The 17,378-nt window shown below is 43.1% G+C and overlaps 1 protein-coding gene across 1 annotated transcript in view; it reads left to right on the top strand.

The window, feature by feature from the left end:
* LOC112924939 (multidrug and toxin extrusion protein 2) overlaps nt 1-17,378 on the top strand; it is a 64,862-nt gene that overhangs the window by 8,427 nt on the left and 39,057 nt on the right. Inside the window, exons 3-8 of the mRNA XM_072731955.1 lie at nt 203-271; nt 3,644-3,792; nt 4,617-4,659; nt 5,235-5,279; nt 7,422-7,519; nt 9,173-9,270. Of these exons, the coding sequence (XP_072588056.1) occupies nt 203-271; nt 3,644-3,792; nt 4,617-4,659; nt 5,235-5,279; nt 7,422-7,519; nt 9,173-9,270 (502 nt within the window). The remainder of the gene's footprint in view (nt 1-202; nt 272-3,643; nt 3,793-4,616; nt 4,660-5,234; nt 5,280-7,421; nt 7,520-9,172; nt 9,271-17,378) is intronic.

Raw genomic sequence — 17,378 nt, 5'->3', positions numbered from 1 at the left:
GAGAAAAACTCAGTTGTAAGCCACTATGGTTGATGCAAAGTGATTGTGATTCTTAGAGGCTATATTTTTGTTTACAGTAGCAGTCACCTGTTTGACGTGAAATAAAATCATGGGTTACTCCTTCGAGAGGGAGCTGTTGGCAGTGACTCTGCCCCCACTAGTCTCCCGGATGCTGGCTGAAGCTCTGTGCTGTTCCTTGCAGGTTGTAAACGTTACTGGGATTTCCGTTGGAACTGGCTTGGCCTCCGCTTGTGATACACTGATGTCTCAGGTGAGTACCAATCACCCTCCCCCACACACCTGTTTTGGTCGGTTACCTATCTTGTGGGAGATGATAGAAGAGACCATCTTCTTTATGGCTTCTGTTGCCTTTTATTTGTCAAATACCATGCTGCTGGTGGCTGTAGATGCAAGCACAGCCAGCTTTCCTAACTGTGTCCTCAGGGTCCATGTGCTCAGGTGGGGCTGGGTTTTCCATTTTCTTCCCTGTTGTGATCTCTCCTACTGTAAAACTGTACACCCTCACCTGATGTTTAAGACTCACATCTCCATCGCCTGCCCACATGTCTCCTGAGGGCCAGGCTTGAATGTCCATCATGATATCTCAGCCTCAGCTCGACCAGACTAAACTCATCAGGCTTTCCCACCTGAACTGTTTCTCCTCTAGGATTGTCTCTTAGAAGAATATACCACCTTCTGCTCAAGTCCGAATCCTGTATCTCCCATCTTCATATGGCAGACAATCTGCTTATTTGTCTCTATCCTCATTGCTTTTTGTGGGATTGGGAACTCCGGATTGGTGTGCTAGCATAATCGATGGAGAGTCAGATTCTGGTCCAGGCCTTTCATTCCTAGTGCTGTCTTCCATCTCACCCACTTTACAGCCATAGCAGTTTCCCTACTAGGATCTGAGATGCTTGGGGAGAAAGGCTTTATCCCGTTCAGCCTTTGAATCCCTATGGTTCAGCATTGTGCTTGTTATGTAGTGGGTACCCTGGAAGTTTGTTGAATGAGTGAGATGAAGGCAGAGAAGCAAGCAGAAATGGGTATATGGGTGGATAGATGGTTGGATAGATGGATGATGGATGGCTACATGGGTGAGTAGAGGGATAGACAGGTGGATAAACAGATGGTTGGGTGGATGATTGGGTAGATAGATGATAAATGGACAGGTGGATAGATGGTTGGGTAGATGGTGGTGAATGGTTAAATAGATGGGTGATGCACGGTTGGTGGGTGGATGTGTGATGGATGAGCCCTGCCTTCAAACCCACTGCCTGGAACAGAGAGGACAGGGTTCTGTCCTAAGGAAAGAGGAGCACTGAGCATAGGTGGTGTCCCCTGAGTCATTGCACTCAGCTCCCCAGCAGTTTGTGCATGAAGATATCCTGAGATAGTTTCTAAAGGCTAAGCTAGGGATCCCTGGGTGGCGCAGCGGTTTGGCGCCTGCCTTTGACCCAGGGCGCGATCCTGGAGACCCGGGATCGAATCCCACGTCAGGCTCCCGGTGCATGGAGCCTGCTTCTCCCTCTGCCTGTGTCTCTGCCTCTCTCTCTCTCTCTGTATGACTATCATAAATAAAAAAATAAAATAAAGGCTAAGCTAAATATGGCTCTAAAGGACTTAATGTAGGGGATGCCTGGGTGGCTCAGTGGTTAAGCATCTCCCTTTGTCAGGTTGTGATCCTGGGGTCCTGAGTTTGAGTCCCGTATCAGGCTCCCTGTGTCCCCATGCCTGCTTCTTGAGAACCTCTGCCTAGGTCTCTGCCTCTCTCTCTGTGTCTCTCATGAATAAATAAAATCTTTAAAAAATAAATAAATGAAAAGATTGTACAAAAAATTATTAAAAAGTAAAATAAAGGGATCCCTGGGTGGCGCAGCGGTTTGGCGCTTGCCTTTGGCCCAGGGCGCGATCCTGGAGACCCGGGATCGAATCCCACATCGGGCTCCCGGTGCATGGAGCCTGCTTCTCCCTCTGCCTGTGTCTCTGCCTCTCTCTCTCTCTGTGACTATCATAAGTAAATAAAAATTAAAAAAAAAAACAAAAAACAAAAAACAAAAAACAGTAAAATAAAAAGATTGTAAAGATCAAGCACATCTAGAAACTGCAGGTCACCTGGAAAAGTATTTGAAAAAGATGGGGAAAAAATCACTAATATTTAATCCTTCGGAGTTATCTCTATTAACTTTTTGGTCAGTATCCTCCAGATGTTTCCATCTCTGTACCCACACCACTCTAAAACCTACTTGATTTTATTATGTTTTCTTCCCACTAAACCATATGTTTTGGAGAATGCATGGAAAGAAGTAGATATACACATTCCGTTTGATATTTGTACAATATTCTGTGTCTTTTTTTTTTTAGCCTTTTTTTTTTTTTTTTTTTTATGATAGTCACAGAGAGAGAGAGAGAGAGAGAGAGAGAGGCAGAGACATAGGCAGAGGGAGAAGCAGGCTCCATGCACCAGGAGCCCGACGTGGGATTTGATCCCGGGTCTCCAGGATCGCGCCCTGGGCCAAAGGCAGGCGCCAAACCGCTGCGCCACCCAGGGATCCCTCTGTGTCATTTATATGCCATTATTTTTATTTAATTTGTTGTTTCTACTGACTCTTGTTCTGTGGTTTAAGTTAGACCCCTTTTTGGTTGTAGAAGGAGATAGTAATTCAGGTTCCTTGGAGGAAAGGGAGTGTGGGCAGAGCTCCTGAGAAGCCTAGACTTGGCCAAAGGCACTGTGGGGCACAGGGCCCCTCTGCCTCCATTGGGGCTGCTTCTGTCTGGGCCTGGCCTGTGTCCCCACCCCGGCCCGCTCTCTGCTCCGTGCTCTGGCCACCCAGCGGCTCCTCACTTCTGGCTTCTGTGCCCTCATCACTCTAAAACTTCAGCTGGTTATGTCGTGTCTCTGTTGGGAACTGTCCGGTGACCCCATGCCCCTGCCGAGGCTGCTGGGCCTGCAGCCCTGCCCCACCCAGTGCCACCCCGCCCTGCTTCTCCCAGATGTGTCTGCCTGGCTCATTCCATCAGCTGCTGACATCACCTTCCCAGAGAGGCCGCCCGTCACCAGTGTGAAAACTGTGCTGGCCCTCAACACTCCCCCCGTCACCCTGCTTTATTTTTCCCCAAACATCACTGCCACGTCCTAGGGAAAGCACTCTGGATCTTAGGTATTTCTCTGTTCACTGTCTGTCTCCTTTTCCTTCCAGAAAGTCCACTCCATGACCCCAGGGTTTCTGACCGCTCTGTTCACTGCAGAGTTAGATCCTGGGTCCCGAATGCATCTGGCATGCAGGAGGAATTCAGGACATGTTTTCTAAACGAATCTTCTAGGCCCTAACCTGGGTCCAGTTCTTCCTGCCCCATTTAAGCTCTGCTCTCTGCTATCAGTGCCCTCGTTTCTAACTGTCCCTCTTCCCGGGAGCAGGGCCCTCGTCATCCCAGGGCATGTTCAAAATGCCACAGGTGCCAGTAGCTCCCCAACAGCTTGTCCCTGACGCCGGGGTGTGGGAGACGCGGCCGCCCGGCTGCAGGCGTGGCAGGCGGGGCAGGGCGCTGGCCTGTGGGGAGCTGTTTGGAGGGCAGGGGGCCCCGGCCTTGGCCTGCCCAGCACGAGGGGGCATTCTTCCTCATTGTATGTTTCTATCTCAAGTCCTTTGGAGGCAAGAACCTGAAACGCGTGGGGATCATACTGCAAAGAGGAATCCTCATCCTGATGCTGTGTTGCTTTCCGTGCTGGGCCATCTTCATCAACACGGAGCGTATCCTCTTGCTCTTGAAACAGGACCCCGAAGTCTCCAGGTCAGCAGTGTCTGTCATGTCAGAACCCCAGGTCCATAGTAAGAGACCGTCTGGTCCTCCTACCTGTGTTCGTGTTGACATTCTAGGCCAGTTACCTGGACTTGAGCCCCGTGGCAAATGGGAGCTGGGACTTGTGGATCACAGGATATAGGGCTGGCAGGGACCCCCTGACACACAGGGACACCATGTAACTTGGTGACCCGATGCCCTGCCCAGAGCAAAAACACAGGACGAGAAGGTAATACCCTTGGCCTGGGTCTGCCTTTTCCTGGGTTGTTCAGTTCTGGTGTTTTGCAAATGCACAGAGTATTTCTCCCTGGAAGCAGAATAGAAACACACTTGCCTTCATGTTGGTTTTCAAAGTTGGTTTTTTTGTGTTTTTGTTTTTGTTTTTTTAACTCTACAATTCCAACAAGCTCTCTGGGATTGTTTCCAGGGTATGTAGGATGCAAGGAGGCATCTCTCCTTTCGAGAATACTGTTCGTCTTGCTTCCATGTGAGATACATCTATGGTCCTCACTCTAAAATGTTTCTGATTCTCACCCACATTTTAGTTCATTTTGCTGTGTTCATTCCACCGCTTCTGCTAAGAATGAGCTAAGAGTTGTAAAGTCCAACTCCCCTTTAGAAAGCGGACACTCAGCAGGGCTGATATAGTGTTAATTTGGGTTGTTAGATAAAGCCTCTTAGAAATGTTATTAAATATCCCCACATAAGTTATGTTTAGCTTTAGTTTTTTAGAAGATAATGTATGGATTCAATGTGAGGAAGCATGACCATCAATTATTGGACTATTAACCAAAGGCTGTTTGTGTTTATTTCAGGATAGCCCAGATTTACGTGATGATTTTTATTCCCGCTCTTCCTGTAAGTGTCAAGGATACTTTGCATTGTGTTATGTGAAACAGCTCGTGAACGTGGTCATGCGTGCGCCTCCCCACTCATTTATCACAGTACTATTCGTCTCCGTGTTCAGCATGTATCTCTGGGACCTGCCATCCCTCCCTTACTGATTCTCAGAGCTTGTACCACTTTGAGGTCTGGCAGCTTAAATGAAATACACACACTGGTCAGAGGAAGAACGATCCTTCCTTATGTCATGGTTTACTTTCAATTGCAAATTAATCAGGATGTTTCCCAGGGGCTCCCCTGGGATTTGGGGACATATCCCCAGCTGGCACCCTCAGTTGGAGCCATTCAGATGTCAAGGTCGTGAGCGGTTTCAGCGTCAGCCAGTTAGAGGTTGACTTGTCAGTTCGTCAGGGAGTCCTTTCTGGAAAATTTCAAACACTCAGCATCCTAGCATTGATTAGTGTGGCTCTGGTTCTCCGATTATGAGGTCACATCAAGAGGAAGTATCTTCTTGAAAAACCAAACTGATAGAAACCGTTGGAATTACACTTTCATCATAACAGGAGGTGTTGTTCTGTTTTATATTATAGGCAGCATTTCTGTTCCAGCTGCAGACGAGATATTTACAAAGTCAGGTACAGATTCTTTTTATGTTTTTACTCCATGGTACTGGAAACATAGAGTAAATATTCTTAGGGAGTTTCCCCATAAAAGTAATTCATATTTTTCCCCCCTGGAATCCTACCCAGAGCTTCTTGTTTGGGAGATGTGAAGTCTTGTTAGATAGATTTCGTCCAGCTCAGGAGAGGGGCCTGTTTCAATCTGTCTGATTCCTGCGCCTACCTCTTGTTTTACCCCACGGTCCACACACTCCACCCCTCACCTCTTCTGTGGGCTGCCTGCCTGCTTTGCGTCTGGCCCAGGCCTGGCTCTGGTGCCTCTGTTGGAGGGGAAGAGGCCCCAGGGTACCTCCGCCCACATCCCCAGAAGTACCCAGGGTTCACAGTGCCCAGTACCCCAGAAGGAGAAGGGACATGGACGAGAAGGCTGAGGATGAGCTCTGCTTCACCCTGCCACCTCCCCAAGTCCTTCTTCTGTGAGCCACTTGCTTGCCTTCCCACGACTTCTGTCCACGGAAGCCCCTCTCTCTTGATGGTGGTCAGCTCGGTTTTTTAAAAAATGGAGAGTCCTACAGAAAATGTTTATTTGAGGACCAGTGTGGAGTAGGGCACAGACCCAAAAGAAGCAAGGAATGGTGGCATCGTAAAACATGGAGGTGAACGCTCAGCGTGCACCTGCCGGGGCCAGGCCTCGCGGGTGTTCTGTGTGAGAGAACGTCACAGAGAGCCCTCCCCGCGGCCCCGGTGGAGAACTGAAGTCACTTGGCCCAGGTGTCTCCCAGGTGGTCTTCCCGTGATGCTGCCTGTTGGGAAGTGATTTGCTGTCTAGGCAGTTCCTTCTCTCCTCTCTGTGATACCAGCTGTGGCCCAGCGGGTCATTCAGAAGCATCAACAGACTTCTGGTTGGTTGCGCTCACAGCGGTGCCCAAGGAGGAGATGGGCCTGGTGGCTTGGACCCTGGCTGGTGTGGTCCCATTGTGGCTATGCTGTCCTTTAAAGTCCCTGCCGGGAAAACAAAACAAACAAAAAAATAAAGTCCCTGCCTGGCAGCCTGGGTGGCTCAGTGGTTTAGCGCCACCTTCCGCCCAGGGCGTGATCCTGGAGACCCGGGATCGAGTCCCCGTGTCGGGCTCCCTGCAAGGAGCCTGCTTCTCCCTCTGCCTCCCCCCACCCCCCCACCGTGTCTCTCATAAATAAATAGATAAAGTTTTTTTAAAAAAAAAAATGTCCCTGCCCGAGTAACTGTGAGTGTGGAGATGACCTTCTGTACACTTCCTCTCCCTCCCTCAAGTCCCGTGGCTCTCACACGTTCTCCTTCTACTGGGGCTTTCGGGGGTGTTTGGATGCCATGTGGCTCTCTCCCTCTCAGCTTGATTCAGGCACTGTTTGCCTGAAGTTACATGGACCTCCCCTTGGCAGAGGTTCGGTCCCCATCCTGACCTCCCTACCTCCAGATGGTTGTGGCTCTAGGTTGCCCCCTGTTCCACTGATCGGCTTCACATCACAAGTTTCCACGACCCCTCCTCAGGGGTTCATTCATTTGTTAGAGCGACTTACAGAACTTAGGGCACATTTGCATACGATTTACCAGTTTATTATAAAAGAATATGACAGAGAATGCAGACAAACACCCAGAGGGTGAGGTGTGTGGGAAGAGGTGCCTTTTTCCCAGCAGGTCCTCGTGTTCACCAACCTGGAAGCTCTGAACCCTGTGCTTTGGAGATTTTTATGGAGGCTTCCTTGTGTCGGCAGGATCGATCATGTACTCAGTTCCTAGCCCCTCTTCCCTCTGGCACATGAGAGATGGACTGAAAAAATCAGCCTTCTCATCATGGCTTGGTTCTTCGGGTGACCAGTTCCCATCTGGCAGCCCACTCAGAGTCACCTCTGAGGACAAAAGGCACCCTTGTCACCCAAGAGATTCCAAAGGGTTAAGGAACTCCATGTCAAGACCAATATTAGACCAATATTAGAACAAAGGAACCACCTAGTACCCTTATCACTGGGGATATTGCAAGGGATTTATGAGCTCTGTGCTGGAGACCGGCAGTGGGGTGGGGGCAGAGACCAGTACGTGTATTTTCCATTATTTCATACCACCTAATTGATTAACTTTTGAAAATGCTATTTGTTTTCTTATTTGTCTGGGGGCTTTAGGGGATCATCATGCCGCAAGTGATCACTGGGATTGCAGCAAATGTGATCAATGTGGGCATGAATGCCCTCCTACTCTATGCCCTGGACCTCGGAGTGGTGTAAGTCGTGACCCACAGGCACTGAATGTCTGCTGCATGCTGGCTCCAGTCCCAGAGGCTGGGAGACTGGGGAGTGGAGCAGCCTGAGAGGGATTCCTGGGAGATGCTCAGTATGATGGGGTGGGGGTGGGGAGGGATGGTGCTGGTGCTCTGGAGCACCTGGAAGGGCAGCCCGCCCAGGCTGTGGGAAGGGAGGCCTGTGGGGCTCAGTTGGAGGAGATGAAGGAGAATGAGCTGACACCTGCATGTTGGCATGGAGTTAGCCCGAGGAGCCTGTGAAGACTGAGATGGGTGACGGGAGCAGAGGCAGGAGGGGGCAGAGGACTGTAGGGATTCTCTTGCTATCTCTGAGTTGTAAGAAATCGAGCCGTTTCCATCTTTATGATGCTCGAGGATATGAGGATCCCACATAGAAAGCAGTGTCAGTTTGGACCTCCTGCTAGAGGTGCCATGCTCTCAGACCATGCCTCACTTGAACCTTCTGATGTGCCGGCCCAGAGCCACCTCCCTCCCACGTGGCAGGTGTGGTCACACCAGCACTTGTTGACCAAGCCTGGTTTAGTGGGTCATGATTGTCACTTTAAAAAATGAAGTATATTATGAATAAGATAAAATGAAATAGAATAGAAAATATGAGAAGGTATGGGGGTTTTTTTATGAGGCTTTTGGTTGTGTGTGTGCATGAATGTGTGCATACATAGTGTACCAGGTGGCGATAGAAAATTTATTTCTTACTATTAGTTGCGTAGGAAATATATATAAAAGCCATTAAGTGAATGACAGTGGAGAGGTGGAATATAAGATAATTAATGAAAAAAAGGTTTGTGACGTCTTCCTTATGCCAGAAAACTGAAAGAGGCTTTGGCCGTGAGGGAGGTAAAAATCAGCAGGTTTACGGGCTGGTGACATCAACCCATGTAAACACCTGAGTGGGGGTCTGAGTTTCCTCTGCAGGTTCACCTTGCAGACCCTCTCTTAGAAGTTCCTTGAACTAAATAAATAAATAAAAATCTTAAAGGTTTCTTGGACAGATCTACAAAGGACAGTTTGGGGGTAGTTGGGTAAGAGGAGAACCCATAATGGATTAATAAGGATAAAATTTGAGGATTTGTCAGAAGAATGAAATGAACAAGTAGAAAGCAAGCAGAGTCCCGGGCTCTCTGTGCCAGGATGGAGGATCGTTTTATTTGTGGTGTAAAATGTCATCTGTTGAAGATGCTCTTAAGGTTACCTTGTAGTAATAGCAAACAAATTTATTATAATCCTGGGAAATAAAACCACTATGAACTTTAGGCCAGTATTTTGAACATGGTAGCTGTGTTTTGATACTCTGTTTAATCATGTGTATGAATTTATCTGATGGGTTATTTCAGGCTGTGAGCAGAGAAATGGTGACAAATGTTTATGTTCTTTTGTCTCTTTGGTTGATGAATAGTCACATTGGGCTCTTCCACAAAATTCAGTGTTGGTGGAAAGAAAGCAAGTCTGCTCTGCGTGGGTACTGTATTTAAATCATTAAAAGATACCCCACAGGTTCTAGGCTTTTCTGAAGACTGTGATTCTTTAATGGAACCAAAGCTTGTCAGGGGTAGCCTGTTTCTTTGTACTTGGATGGAATACACTCACAGGGAATGCTCACGTTCTCTCCTTCAGAGGATCTGCCTGGGCAAACACCACTTCCCAGTTCCTCCTGTCTGCTCTTCTTTTCCTGTACGTCTGGTGGAGAAAACTCCACGTCGACACCTGGGGAGGTACGAGGACTTTCATTTCTTACATTATGTTATTTGTTATTCAGAAGGATATAATTCTGGGTTTGGGAATTTTTTTTTTCCCAAGAGAGTTTTGTTTTTTAGATCTTTTGGAAAATTTGAAAATTATAGAAAATATTTAAATCAGTGAAAATATAAAAGTGATAGGTCGCAATGAGATTTTTAAAAAATTTTATGTCCATGAAGGCAGCTTTTGGTCATAGAGAACTGTTGGCAGCTGTTGGGTTATAAGAACTGATACTTAATTAAAATTGCAGGTAGAAAATCCTGATTGTTCTTTGCAATACAAGTGAAGTTGGATCAATGTCTTAACTCAGGTGAACAGATTGAACTCTCTTAAACAATCAGTACCACTTACAGGTTAGCTAAATTCCCTTAAATAGTTTAACATGCATTTGTAAATTTAGTAAAATAGATTTTTTTCTAATCTTTAAAATTGTGTAAAATATCATGTAAAATTTGCTGTCTTAACCATTTAGTACATTCATGATGTGTAACTGTCACCACCATCTATTTCAAAACCATTTTTATCGCCCCCCCCAAAATAAACTTTGTACCAATTAAGCAAAAACTCCACTCATTTTCCCTCACTCAAGCCCCCAGTACCTCCATCTATTTTCTGTAGCCCTAGCGCCTTTCCTGTAGGTTCTTAGGGCGTTTCTACATGTGGGATCATGCTATGTGTGAATAGAGAGGATTTTACTTCTTTCCTATTCTTGATTAATTGATCTGATGGAACTTCCAGTGCAATGTTGAATAGAAGTAGCAAAAGCGAGTTATCTTTGTCTTGTTTCTGATTTCAGGGTTAGAGTTTTTAGCCTTTAACCATCAATATGGGATGATGGGATGATGATCCTGTGGGATTTTCATAGAAACCCTTCATCAGGTTGAGAAAATTTCCTCTATTCCTATTTTGTCGAGTGTTTTTGTTCCTAAAATGGTGTTGGATTTTTTTTTCCTGCATTAACTGAGATGAGCACTATTTGTTTTTCCCCTCTTCGTTTTATTAATATGATGCATCACATTGATTGGTGTTAATCATTGCTTGCATTCCTGGGATAAATCCCATTTGGTCACAGTGTTACCATCCTTTTAATATGCAGCTGGGTGTGTTTTGTCAGTATTTTGTTGAGGATTTTTTTTTTTAAGATTTAATTTATTTATTCATGAGAGAGGCAAAGAGAGGCAAAGACACAGGCAGAGGAAGAAGCAGGCTCCCTATAGGGAGCCCGATGTGGGACTCGATCCCAGGACCCTGGGATCACGCCCTGAACTGAAGGCAGATGCTTAACCACTGAGCCACCTAGGCATCCCTGTTATTTTTTATTTTAGTTATGAATCTTTGCTCTTTTTCTCTTGGTCAGTTTAGCTAAAGTGTTGTCAATTTTGTTGATCTGGTTTTGTTTCCCCCAAAGAATCAGTTTTTGCTTTCTTCTATTATTTTTCTTTCCTTTATTTCATTTATGTTTGCTTTAATTTTCAGTATTTATATCGTTCTAGCTTTAGGTTTCATTTGCTATTTTTCTTTTTCGAAATCCAGTGTGTAAAATTAGTTTTATCGATTTGAGAGCTTTTCTCAAAATCTATAAATTTCCCTTGGAGTTCTCCTTTTCTGCTCCTCATGTGACATGTTGTGTATTTGTTTTCTTTTGTTTCATAGTATTTTCTGATTTCCCTGTGTTTTATTTAAGAACATGTTTAATTTTTACATGCATGTGAGTTTTTCAGATTTCCTTCTATTATTGGTTTCTTTCCTTCTTCTCTTGTGGTTGGGGAAGATACTTTGTATCATCTCAGTCTTTTTGTTTGTTTGTTTGTTTTGTTTTGTTTTTTTTTTTTCATCTCAGTCTTTTTAAATGAATTTAAACTTTTTTTGTGGCCTAAAGTATGGTCTGTCCTGGACAACGCCCCATGTGCATTTGAGAATATTGCTGATATAGAGTGGAGTGTTCTGTAGATGTCTGGTAGGGCTTGGTGTATAGTATTGTTTTAAGCCCTCTATATTTCCTTAATGATCATCTGTCCATATGTTCCATTCATTACTGAAAATAGTGTACTGGTGTCTCCAGCTATTTTGTGGAACTAATTCTCCAGTTCTATCAATGTTTGCTTCATATTTTGGGGGACTCTGTTGTTTGGTACATACCTGTTTAAAATTATGTCTTCTTTATGAACTATTTCATCAATATATGTTATTTTTTTGTTCTTTGTAACAGATTTTGACTTAAAAAATTTTTTTTTTGTTTCACATTAGTATAGCCACCCCAACTCTTTTGGTTAATATTTGTTTTGTTTGTTTGTTTGTTTTGGGTTTTTTTTGTTTTGTTTTGTTACTATTTGGATGAGATATATTTTTCTCCTTTTCAGCCTATTTGTTGCTTGGTAAGTCACTGTCTTTGAAGTGAATCTCTGGTAGAGAGCATATAGTTAGATCATGGTTTTTTTTTGTTTGTTTTTTGCTTTTGGTGCATCCCATCAGCATCTGCCTTTTGATTGGAGAATTTAATCTACTTACATTTAAAGTAGTTACTGATGAGGGCAGACTTTCTTTGCCATTTTACTATTTGATTTCTGTATGTTTTATACTTTTTTTGTGTTTTATTCCCTCCTCCACTGCCTTCTTTTTTGTTTAGTTTATTTTTTTTTTTGTAGTGAACTGTTTTGATTCCACTCCCATTTCCTTTGTATAGATAATTTAGATTCGTTCTTCATAGTTACTGTGGGGATTATATTGAACATCTTAAATTTATAACAATTGGGGCAGTCTGGGTGGCTCAGCGGTTTAGTGCCTGCTTTCAGCCCAGGGTCTGATCCTGGAGACCCAGGATCGAGTCCCACGTCGGGCTCCCTGCATGGAGCCTGCTTCTCCCTCTGCCTGTGTCTCTGCCGCTTATCTCTCTCTGTGTGTGTCTCTCATGAATAAATAAATAAAATCTTTAAAAAAATTATAACAATTCTGTTTGAATAGATACCAAATTAACTTCAATAGCATCCAAAAATGGTGCTTCTATACATACTGCTCTCTCCCACATCCCTTTAAGTTTTGTTGTTACTGATCACATCTTTATTCATGTGTGTCTAGTAATGAAAATTTGTAATTCTTCTCTGTGCATTTGTCTTTTGAATTATGGAGGCAATAAAGCATGGAGTTACAAAACAAAGATACAATAATACTGTCTTTTATATTTGCCCATATAGTTACCTTTACTGTCTTTATTTGTTTACACAACTTTGAGTTATCTCTGGCATCCTTTCAACCTGAAGGGCTCCCTTTAACATTTCTTTTAGGGCAGGTCTAGTAGTAACAAAAATCCCTCAGCTTTTGTTTAGCTAGGTATGTTTTAATTTCTCCCTCACTTTAAAAAAGATCTTATTTATTTATTTGGGGGAGAGAGATTGAGAATGTGAGCATGAGCAGGGGGTGGGGGCAGAGGGAGAGGGGAAAGCCAACTCCTCACTGAGCAGGGAGTCTGATGTGGGACTCAGTCCCAGGGCCCCGAGATCATAACCTGAGCTAAAGACAGATGCTTCACTGACTGAGCCACCCAGGTGTCCTAAATCTCTCCCTCATTTTTTAAAAATATTATTTATTTATTCATTCAGAGAGAGAGAGAGAGAGAGAGAGAGGCAGAGACACAGGCAGAGGGAGAAGCAGGCTCCATGCAGGAAGCCTGATGTAGGACTCGATGCTGGGTCTCCAGGATCACACCCCGGGCTGCAGGTGGCACTAAACCGCTGTGCCACCGGGGCTGCCCTCTCCCTCATTTTTTAAGGATACTTTCATCAGATACAAAATTCTTGGCTGACAGCTTTTTTCTTTCAGCAATTTATTTGTGTCATTCTACTGCTTTATGGCCTCCATGGTTTCTGATGAGAAACTGGCTATTAATCTTACTGTAGATTTCTTGTATGTGATGAGTCACTTCTCTCCTGCTGCCTAAAAAATTCTTGGTCTTTTAATTTGGTTATAATATGTCTTGCTGTGGATCTCATTGCTTTGCAGTTTGTTGAGCTTCTTGATATATTTTCATATCTTTCTGGCAGCCATTAACCTACTTCCTGCCTGTGAATTTGCTATTCTGAACATTTCACAAAATTTAACCATACAATATGTGATCCTTTGCAAGTGGTTTATTTTACTTAGCATAATATTTTCAAGGTTCATCCATGCTGTAGTGTATATCGGTACTTCATTTCTTTTTACAACTGAGTAATATTCCATCATATGGATATACCATGTTTAACTTATCCATTCAACAGTTAATGGATATTTGGTTTTCACTTTTCTGCTATTATGAATAATGCTGCTGTCAACATTCACGTACAAGTTTTTGTGTGGATATATCTTTCAGTTCTTTGGGGTAAATAACTAGGAGTAGGATTGATAAGTCATATGGCAATTCTATGATTAGCCATTTGCAGAATTGTCAGACTTTTCCAAACTGGCTACATGATTTTACATTCCCACCACATCTGCACCAACTTAACTTTTTTCTTTTTTCTTTTCTTTTCTTTTCTTTTCTTTTCTTTTCTTTTCTTTTCTTTTCTTTTCTTTTCTTCTTTTCTTTCTTTCTCTCTCTCTCTTTTCTTTCTTTTTCTTTGTTTCATTCATTCATTCATTCATTCATTCATTCTAGGTATCCTGTTAGATAGGAAAAGCTATCCTGTGATTTGACTTTCATTTCCCTGATGGTGGTTGATATTGAGTACCTTGCGTTTCAATGGCTTGCTTGGCTTTTGTATTTCCTTCTATCTACATTTCTTCAGCTCTCTGGCTGTAAGGATGCTTTATATCATGCCATTCCATCAGATGCTTTGCATCTTTATGTAATTCTGTTATCTTGTCCTCTACCTTTCTCACCTGATTAGATTTTGTAGTCTTTTGATGTCCTTCCTGATAACTGGAACACAGATTTTAATGGCATCTGATTGGATTCTGTATCTTGTGTTTTTGGCCCTGTGGATACAGCATTGCAGTTACAAATTACTGAGTATTTAAAAGTTACAGGGAAGTAGAGAATAACACAACACTCATAATTTACAATACCAGATTTAATAGATGTTAACATTTTGTTTCTTCCACTTAAAAAATAAAGATTACAGATAGTGTTTGTGTTAGGATTTCATTCTGCTATGGATAACAATTTCTTTAGAAAAATTGGGGTTTATTTTTCTCTCATTTGCAAAAAATTCTGAGGTAGGTGTCTAGGGATGTTATGTCTGTCTATAGTGTCGTGATCATGTCCAGGGCCATCACTGCTAGTTGAGCTCACACAGGTTGCCACTTGGAGGGAGGGCTGGAACCCCCCCTGGGCTTCACTCACCATGTATCCTAGCACAGGCCTTCAGTGTCCTTTTCTGAGCACAGAGGTGGATCTGCTGCCTAAGCTATATGCCATAGCATTGTATCCACCCATAAGGGGCATTAAACAGGTTAATAGAGGTCCTGGTTCCAAGCTCTATTTATCTTATTTCTTTGCAGTATATAGTTTCCATTCCCAAGGTCACTCCACAGATCATAATGGCTACAACATTGCTATCAAGTTTGTAGGAAGGAGGAGGGCGAAGAACGGGACATTCTCCCTTTAAATGTGTTAAATTTCCTGAAAGTTGCCCACACCCAATTCTGATTTGTCCTGTTGGCCAGTACCTAGCCACACAGTCCTGTTAAGCTGAAAGAAATGTACACGTGGCCCCCAAACTTTCTGTAAGTTTATTTTTGTGAAAGTAAGGACATGGATTTAGGTAGGTAGGTAGTGGTCTCTGCCACAGCTGGGAGCCATGAAGTGCTCGGTATGTAAACAGCTGTGGCTCTTCTCCTGCAATCACCCTGGATACTCTTACCTTGCTAGATTCCATGCATGCTCCTACCTGACAAAGATGTTCCCCAGAAAAGTTATTTATCATTCTACTAATGGGTGTAATTACTTCTTAGATAAATAAACTGAAATTGTGTCCCATGTGGGAAAATTATTTCAATCTACTGGGTCCCAGTATATTTGTAGAAATGCCACAGACTCGAGATCAGGGTTTGCCCACAATAAACATACTTTATGCACATTTGAAAACAAAACTAACCTGTTAAAAATGATAAAAGAAGTGCGAGCTTAGGCCCTTATACCTTAACCCTTTCTTACAATCAATCTCCCTTCATTTTTCTTTTCATTTTTAAAAGCAGGAATGAAATCTTAGAAAACATCTGCCATTCTGCCCAGCCTCCACATCTAAACGCACATGGTGTTCAGTCATTTCCTCTCGTCAGATTACAGTTCTTAATCATTTCATATTCTTTAGGTTTCAAAGTTGAACTGTTTTGCCTGTTTTGTAACAGCTTTGTTGAGATATATAATACAGATGCTTGTATGTTAATAGTTACATATATATTACATGCAGAACTGTATATGATACAGTTTTAGGACATTTCCATCACCCAAAATGATTCCTCATGACCCTGGTTGGTTCCTGACGTCATCATGAGCCCCAGGCAACCACTAATCTGCTCTCTCAATCTCTGTGGTGTGGCCTTTTTTGGACCATCATAAGTATTTTATATTGTACGTCAATCATTTGGTTATGAGACAAACTAAGGGCCTCTGCAGAGGTGGCTAATTACCAACGATGAATAAATCAGGTGACAAAGGAGATCTCATATATATTATGCAAAGTGATTCTTAGCTCCTTGCTCAATTTATGTCTTTTATTTTTTAAAAGATTTTATTTATTCATGAGAGACACAGAGAGAGAGAGAGAGAGAGGCAGAGACACAGGCAGAGGGAGAAGCAGGCTCCATGCAGGAAGCCTGACGTGGGACTCGATCTCGGGACTCCAGGATCACACCCTGGGCCAAAGGCAGGCGCCAAACTGCTGAACCACCCAGGGATCCCCTATGTCTTTGTTTTTATAAAACAAAGACCTCCCCACCCCTCAATTTTAATGATGTAGGAAAAGGGCCATATCTAAATAGTTTTTTATAAACACAAATGCATATTTGGGACCCTAGAACTGTGGATCTAGTTCCTTATACCTGGTTGGTAGATCTTTAATGTTGGGGGGGGGGGCAGGATAAGATTTTGGTGTGGATTGATTTACCTGCTGTGAAATTAATACTATTTAATATTATTTAAATAATCAACATTTCTCTAAATATTCACTCAATACTTACATAACTAAGACCCCAAAACTTAGAATTAACAATTTAGATTTCCCAATTAAACACTTACTGTAAATTTATCACTTTTACACGTTTAATTAAAATCTTAGGTCTAATACATCAATTCCATAAATGCCTTTAACCACCTTAAAAGCAGTTTTAAGATTATGTACAAAATGTTTGGGTTGCCTGGGTGGCTCAGTTGGTTAAGCGTCTGCCTTCAGCTCAGGTCATGATCTCCAGGTCCTGGGATTGAGCCCCACATCTGGTTCCCTGCTCAGCAAGGAGTCTGCTTCTCCTTCTCCCTCTGCCCACCCCACCCCCAACACTCATGGTTGTGCACTCTTTCTCTGTACCAAATAAATAAGTAAATAGAATCTTAAAAAAAAAGGTTTAATTACAAAACTCCTTCAGTTTTCTCACACCAAACTCATTCACAGAAGTCTTAATATAAAAAAATGTCAATTTGTTTTTTTAATCTCTTTTTTTCTTACTTTTATTCCTCCTCAAGGGATTATCTTAGCCTGCTTGTCTAGTGGGCAAGGTTACCTTCTCTGTGTTTAAGGATAGTGGTGGCAGGCAGTGGTTCAGGGTGCCGACTTGGATGTGCCTTTCCAGATGGTGTCCTGCATCTGTTACCTAGTGTGAGAGGCCCTCCCCTCTCTGCGGGTAGACTTTTTCCATTACAGTAGGTATTTCCAAAGTACTGTTTGTGACCACGGAGATGAGTTTTTTTCCTACCCCCCAAAATACTTGTCCTAAGCGTTTTTTTCCTCTTCATAACATTTACTTAGCTTGAAAGACTAGATTTTTTTATGTTTATTCCTGGGCCATACCTCTACCCATTTTGTTAATTCTAGGACTCATATTTTTTTGCATTTTAATACTCTAAAGTTGGAATTTCTGTTTGATTTGATGTGCTAAAATACCATGTTATATT

This window comes from Vulpes vulpes, chromosome 12, assembly GCF_048418805.1.
Source record: "Vulpes vulpes isolate BD-2025 chromosome 12, VulVul3, whole genome shotgun sequence".
Lineage (NCBI taxonomy): Eukaryota > Metazoa > Chordata > Mammalia > Carnivora > Canidae > Vulpes > Vulpes vulpes.
The sequence above is the reverse complement of the archived record's forward strand: the minus strand, read 5'-3'. Positions and strand labels throughout refer to the sequence as shown.